Genomic DNA, 7,649 nt, shown 5'->3' with positions numbered 1-7,649 from the left:
TGCAGCTTATCGGCCGGCTGCTGCACACGCTGCGACAACAAAGCAGAACCCTTTAACTTTCAATAAATATTTATGCACTCAATGCTATATACATGTTCTATACATTGGCACACAGGACTGAGTGTGGATAGTTGCAAGCTATTTCTTTGCTGAAAACACAAATCTGTGCCTTTTGCTATTGCAGTCAGATGCATGGTGGTTGCAAGGAAATCCACTTATAAATAAATAGCTTTCTCTCTCCAAAACCTTTTTCCACCTTAATAAAAAAGCCATTTAGAGAATACTCTGGAAAGAAAGATGTTCCACATACAGTAAGTCTTTTTTTAAATTCCAGCTTATTGTACTTACAACAAAGCTTTGTTCCTGCAAACATAAGACGTACCAGAGAACCTCGTTCAGGCTAATCATGAAAGGATCTAACGAGCTCCAAGGGCCATTAAGCAATTTTCATATTAAAACTGAATGACATGGCTCTGTATCGGCAGACTGTGAAAGGGTAGATCAATTTTCCAAGCTCAGTACTGACAGATTACATTGTTTTAGCTCTTCACAAAAAAGCTAAAAGCACAGCTGGAACAAACAGCTGGGTGGTGAAGACGGTGAGAGATGGCGGGGACTCCTGAGCTAAAATAAGTCGGACTTCATTGCAGGGGCAGAATATTTAATGTGTCTAAAAGTTAAAGATAATTTGTTTTTGAGTTTGTCTGGTCCCTAGTGGTCAAAAGTCAACTAATGCAGCTTTAGTTATTAGGCTCACCTGTGAACGCGAATCCAATCTAACACAGCAGTTCTGCTAACAACTCATCATTTAGATTCTTTGCTGACATTCCTCAAAGGTTCTTATGATTTTACCTGATTATGGAGGTTTCAGGCAGTGAGGACGTGTAGGCTACATCGGCTGCCTCCCTTCCTTCCCACATCACTGCCCTCTACGACCTCAATAACAAACACAAACAGAAAGCTTCACAGGACAAGGATTTATAGCGGTGTGCTGATATCGGATTGCATTTCTTTCTTTTCACAGGTTAACGAAAAGTCACGGTAAAAGTGAGGCTAAAGTAAAAACACATTTTACATGTATTATGAATAATTTTGGTCCTTTGACCTGAGTGTTGTACGGTCTATTTTATATGCGCATGCTCTTTAGTTAGTTCTCTTCTTTGCCCTTAAGTATTTCTGAGAAGAAGAGAAAAACATGGAACAAAGCTAAATATGAAAGGCAGCCAGCTTGGTGCAGCAAAGCGACTGTTAGCAATAAGTGAGCTCTGTCTAACAAAGCTGTTCCTGTACTAAACACAGAAACTGGATGAATGCTTCGGTGCTGATAGGTGGTGTTTTCTTTGGACAGAGCCGGTTAGCTTTCCCCATGTTTTCAGTGTTTATGAGAAACTAACTTAATTGTGTCATACAAGGTATCAAACATCCCATCTCTCTGCACTTTGACTTTTCCTTAAGTTAGAACAGAAACCTTCATGGCATTCTGAAAGGAAAGCTACATCAATAATCAGTCAATAATCCCTTTCTGCCCATGTGAACAGTCCCTGGAAGGGTAAACACTGGCACCAACATCTGTCAGAACTGGTTAAAAATGTATTTGAAAGCATCCCACCTTCTTAAAATAATACTGATATTCTCATGTACAGCATTTACAGGAAGCTTTATAAATAGTGCGCCGGGGAAATTCATCTCTGTTCGTGTTTCATATTCACTTAAAGTACGGTAAATCGTTTTTCACTGAATACTTTGACGGCTGAACTTTCTGTAAGTCGAGCTTTAAAGTTCGATTTCTGGCAAGAAAACTGGCAGTTTGTAGCATTCAAGTAGTGGGAATTCTCAGCTGTATCAGCTGATCTGGCTTTGACTATTGTTAACTTTAAAATGACAGCGGACTCTGACATCTACCTCAAAGGTCACAATGTGGGGACAGGATATGGATGCAATCAATTAAACGCATCGTAAAGCTGAGATTTATCCAAAAAGAACCAACGTGGCAAACGTGCCCACATGGAAAAGATATTTATAAATCTTATAAAGTTTGTATCTGTCTTGTGTGAAACTTGAATGAAAAGCATATAAGAGTGAAAACAGATACAAGATCCCTTAAAAAATTATATAATGAAACTTGTATGTTTTGGATACTAAAACAATATATGAAAGTAATGAGAAAGTGGCCACTTTCATGAGTAAATCATAGAAGTTTTTCCATGTGGGCGGCCTTTAGTGGAGTCACTTTTAAATGAACTGAAATGCAAGAGGCATTTAAACCAATTCTTGCATCTATTTACTCTCTGAGTCTACTAAATCTACACAGCTCTGGTCTCTGCACCTGCTCACACGTTCTCTCTGGATACCTGCAGCAGCATAGCTGCTCTGCAGGCAGCAGGGGTCTGGTTTATTCAGTAACGAGACCAGGCGACAGCTCGTCCGGAGGGGCAATGCAGACACCTTCCTCCACCTGCTCTCTCAGTTTTCACTGTGCAGGTGACATTAGAGAAACATTTGCCTGAACAAGGTGATAAAATGAAATAAATGTCAGACATCGGGAATGTATGAGTCCGAGCGACAAACATCTTTTGAATACTGAACTGTCCTTTGGCTGTTTTGTATCCCTGAAAGTATTCACTACGAACGTAATTTAGCTTTTCATTTGACACGGTTGAAAACTCCCCGTGGCTCACGTGCCCCTACACCTTGAAATGATTTCATATTTGTTTCATATTAATATGGAAGTATGAGGGCAAAGTAGCACGGCTGTTTCAGCCTCAGCAATCTGGAAGCTGCAGGTGGTTAAAGAGATATTTAGAGTCCGTATCAGGGTCAAATTCTTACAAAGTGAACCAGCACTTTTCTTTCTTTCTCTGTGTTTTCTGGTGTGAGAAGACTCAGGATGAAGCTGGATTATCTACTGTACATTACGAGTCCTAAAGGCAAAAGCTATGACTTTCATCGCTCCACTTCAGAATATGCCACAGGCTGCCGACTGTCCACCAGACTGCTTGACCTTTGACCCTGAGTAGGACCAGCCTGGGTGGACAGCTTCCTGTCAGTGAGGTCTGCATGTCGTGGAACCCGCCTTGGTGCTGTAGCGATCTTTGATGGGGTTTTCTTAACTGGAGCAGGCGTGGTGATGTGTTTTGCTGCACCGCCCGATGTGGCGGATCCTTTGCCTTGTTTCCCACCGCGAGTGCCGTTGGCCGCTACTGCGGCCGTTAACGTCTCAAGGAGCTGCGAGGCTGATCCGAAGCGAACGTGTTCCTCGGTCTCAGCCGCCTCCGAGAACATAGACAGGGCTCCGGTGCGCTTACTGCAGGAGTCGCAGCACAGCTTGCTGTAGCCTGGGATAGAGCAGTATCTCGCTAACACCTCCATTTGGCAGAAGATGGATTTGTCCCCATTACACGGCTCATCTGTAAGTCAAAGAGCATACAGTGTAAGCTCGCCGCAGTGTCAAAACTCTGGAAAGTTTAAATGGCCTTGGAAAGAGATCAAAGAGAGGAAGGGATGCCTTACAAAGCGCAGAGGCGTTGCTTTTAATTAGAGACTGACAGCAAAGAAAGTGTCTGTGCACATTCTAACAGTACATTCAGCATAACGGTGCTCATTCTGTTCTGCCTGGACGGGAGATGTGACCCAGTTTCTTCTACTACTGTACAAACCAATTCCAAGCGTGTTTGGTGTTGGCTCCGGTTCATCCCCCTCACGCTCTCAGGCACCAGAACTCTGCTTTTGTTTCTCTAACAAATAAAACTGCTGAGTGTTGCTTAACAAGACTTACATCCGTCCTAAAACGACTTCCAGAGACCTCAACGACTCTTCTAAGCACATGCATGAAAATGTCTCAGGTCTAATCAGAAAGATCTTTTACCTTGTTTAATATTTTGCCATTCAATTGCTGCCCTTTAACACAAAAATGCAAAATAACTACCTTTATCTCTGCTAAAATTATAAATAAATGTGCACGGCAGCACGGTAAAGATTTAAAGCAAAGGTAATAATCGCACAGCAGCGTCGGCCAAACAAACCACAGACGTTTTGTTCATTCAAACCTCTTCTTTTCCTTTTTGAGGGACGAGGTTCTACATAAACTCACAGCACGCACAGATAAAACAAACACATGCATATATAACAGCTGGAATGCTACCTGCAGAGAGCTTAATGTGCTCTCGCCGACTTATGAGTGTGCTACATTATTATTATTATGAGATGTATCTCTGTAACTTAAATACTGACTTGGCATTTATGTTTCGCATAAAGAGCATACAGCGACATTTACAAATGACATGCACTTCCACTGACACGATCAATAAAATACGCTGGTTTAAAAATCTGTGTGCTGTCTCAGAAAGGCCACGTAGGTGCTTAGGGCGCGTTATTAAAATCAGAAGACGTTCCATGAAAAGGTCTGGATTTGGCAGGATTCTGTTTGGACTCCTTTTGCTGATTTTCATCGCTGTTGTGAACAAACACAATGCTTTGGGGGGGTTTTGTCTCTTTTTTGTTTCACTGCACGTTGTCCTAGAATAGTGACACACAATCTTAAATTTCATGTTTGTGATCGCGTCCTGTCACGGCTGTACAAATAGGTAAACTCTTGACTTTAGTAACCTGTTAAACGTCCTTCAGCAGCAGCAACCTGTGTTAGCTTCTCATAGACACCAAACTGTTTACATCACTGGACAGCCCCGTCAAACATGTCACAGCATCTCACTCGTCCTGACTTTAACACCATGTCTCGTCTCCTAAACGCTAAGCCAGCCTCCTGCCTTGAGTTGGTTTGTGTTTCTATTTTTATTGAATACAAGTCACCCAGACCCTGCATGCTTTGGTGTGCAGTGTAGCTTAAGAGTTACACTTTTGTCCCATCTGTTCGCTAAACGCTGTCCTAGAAATCTTGTGTGGAACATTCAGTTCTTTTGAAAAACTGAGATCTGCCAAAATACAGGTTTGTTTTCTACACTGGACATATAACATGGTTTTTACTTCATTGTAGAGCTTTCTGCAGGTTTTTGTATGTTAACTTCAGGTTCTTTATAGATCTTTGCAGGACTGTTGGCGAACTTCCTTCACATCTTGTCTCATTGCAGATGAATGAACAAAGAATCTTTTGGAGCATCTCTAAAAGCTTTCTTCTAAGGTTGTGTGACAGAAAGGTTTTAAAACAACCAACAGCAGCAGACTTCGTCATTAACCTTTGTATGTTTCTATTTGTAGATTAAGCACAAGCTAATTAACACACAATGCACTTAGAAGCATGACTGCTTGAAAACAATGTCGGCCATTTATGCACATGACATCGTAAGCTCCACGAAGTTTCCCCTCAGAATAGAAAGTGATGCAGTTTACTTAGTGAAGACACAAAAGTGTTATTCCATTAGATCTATGAATGAGCTCTCGATCAAAGCAGAATGGGACGATTCCTTCGGCCTTACTTGCTTTGATGCATTTCAAACCAAAGTCTAGCAAACATTCGTGCAGGCGCAGACGCCTTCCTGTGCTACCACAGAGTAGAGTTTTTGTGGGGTGAAGCAATTTCATACAGACGCTGGACACTTTCAAATGTCATCACAGCAGCTCCAACTGGAAGAATGACGTTAGCAGCAAAGTAAGAGGAATAATGTGTTATTTCTTCACAAATGTCATTGTCTGGGCTTTAAATCACTAAAGGAAGTGACTTTAAATGAAAGCGTGACAGGGCGGCACGTTTCAGTCAATAAGAGCATGTGAAAGGACGCACTGTTAACATCTGAATACATTTTTCTTCCTTCAAGCAGTGACTGATTGAATTTTCGAAGCGGCACAAAACTCGAAGTCTAAATCAATCACGGGAAATGCTTAAATGAAGTTTTACTGTTGTTGTGATGTCAGCAGAGATGCTTCCGTCTACCTGGTCGTGAACTGCACTCACCCGTGAACAATGTTGGTACTTTCTAATGAATTATTGCAGGCTAGATGGACCGAGCCCGTTTCGAGGGGCTGCTGATTGATTTTCCTTTTCATTTAAAAATAAATGGAAACCGTCGGCTGGCTGCGAGGTCGGGGGAAAATGCAAGATTTGGTATTTTTTTTTATCAAGGACATAATCTGCTAAAATGAAGAGCAAATGACATGCATTATGTATTTTGTCTAGAGGACCTGCTGGACTGAAAGACGGGCATGTTGGAATGACTGATTATGTGGAGGGAAGCACAATGTGCTGAAATGTTAATGGAGTAAATGAAAAGAAGACGCTGCATGTTTGCGACGAGGATTGCACCATCAGACATTCTTACCGTGGCAGGGTCCAGGTTTGCACGGCCTCACGTTTTCGGGCTTTTCTCCGTTACACTGATCTCCAATCCGGCAGGTGATCAAACGCCTTTCTATCCCCTCTCCACACGTCACAGAACACTGAGCAAGAGTTTGAAAAGAAGAAAAGTGAGCTGAAAATTCGCTTCAGGTTTAATGTTCAAAAAGAAACAACACTTCTTACTTTCCTCAGAGTTTTATATGTCAGAAAACTATCCTGGGAATACATCACACGACTAAAGTATTTTGTCTCAGTCTCACTTTGCCCTTCGCTTCAGTGGCATCTTTATTTTGTACCCAGGGATTCTGGCGAATTAACAAACTTAAAGCCCTCAAATGAAGCCAAACAGCATCTGAAATCTCAACAGGCCCAGGTGGAGAGATCCTCTTTCTTCTGTTACAACATTTTGAATAATTTATTGATAAACCTGCAAGACTGCAATACTGAAGCAAACAATCGCATCACCTGTGGCCCCGTGTGTGACACATGGCTTTTTACCCAACCTTTAACTTTGGCCACTGACACCAGAAATAAACGTTTCCCTTCAGTTGTGATCGGTTAGAAAGACGACATCAAAACCTCAAATGAAACTGCAATTAATAATGTGAGAGCTGGTGAAGCAGCAAACACACCATTAATTATTTGGTGGATCTTTGTCTCATGCTTTAGACTGAGATCTCCTGTGAATGTCAGCAAAATAATTGAAACTCGTGCATGAAAACAGAAAACTGCGACTAAAAAGTTTGACTGTTGGAATTTAATGAACACTGTAAGTGGTTAATTTCATGAGATTTTGTTCGAACATATTCCATCAGCCTAGAAGTAAAAAAGCAAGTTTTTATGATTTAAAAACATCTTTAATTTACCAACAAATAATTAAAGAAACTGCACCACTACTCTCACTCACAGCTTAACTGTACATAGACTAAATATATATATATATATATTGCTAATCAGAAGCTGTAGCCCAATCATGTTACAAAAACCCCACCCACACAAATGAACAACTAACACAAAGACACACATCTCATTAGCTCTTTTTTGCATCGCGCCACTCAGCCGGACGCCTGATTTATTGAATTCTTTGATGTGGTTTTTTAAAGGTCTCATTTGGAGGAAGTGCAGCTGTAAAACTGGCATGTTTGCAGATGAGATGCGACACGGCTCTAAATTAAATATTACAGATGCCTGATTCTTTGTACAGAGACCCTGCTATGTCAGCTGAGGTGCCATTGGGGAACAGAAAACAACGTTTCATTAAGAATGAAATCAGTCACAAAAGTCTGGGACCAAATTCTTCACCCTCACATCAAAGACAAACAGCAAATATAAACGACTCTTTCAGATGCGATTCTTTGATCTG

At 41.3% G+C, this 7,649-nt stretch overlaps 1 protein-coding gene across 1 annotated transcript in view; it reads right to left on the bottom strand.

Moving 5' to 3' along the window:
• Positions 1–2,143: 2,143 nt before the first annotated feature.
• adamts3 (ADAM metallopeptidase with thrombospondin type 1 motif, 3) overlaps positions 2,144–7,649 on the bottom strand; it is a 125,284-nt gene continuing 119,778 nt past the window's right edge. The window contains exons 22-23 of the mRNA XM_013910194.1: positions 6,270–6,387; positions 2,144–3,407 (exon numbers count right to left, since the gene is read on the bottom strand). Coding sequence (XP_013765648.1) covers positions 2,944–3,407; positions 6,270–6,387 — 582 coding nt within the window. The 3' untranslated portion in view covers positions 2,144–2,943. The remainder of the gene's footprint in view (positions 3,408–6,269; positions 6,388–7,649) is intronic.

Source organism: Pundamilia nyererei, unplaced genomic scaffold, assembly GCF_000239375.1.
Source record: "Pundamilia nyererei isolate P.nyererei 1_Seehausen unplaced genomic scaffold, PunNye1.0 scaffold00038, whole genome shotgun sequence".
NCBI lineage: Eukaryota > Metazoa > Chordata > Actinopteri > Cichliformes > Cichlidae > Pundamilia > Pundamilia nyererei.
Note: the sequence above shows the minus strand (reverse complement) of the source record. Positions and strands in the feature narration are given on the sequence as shown.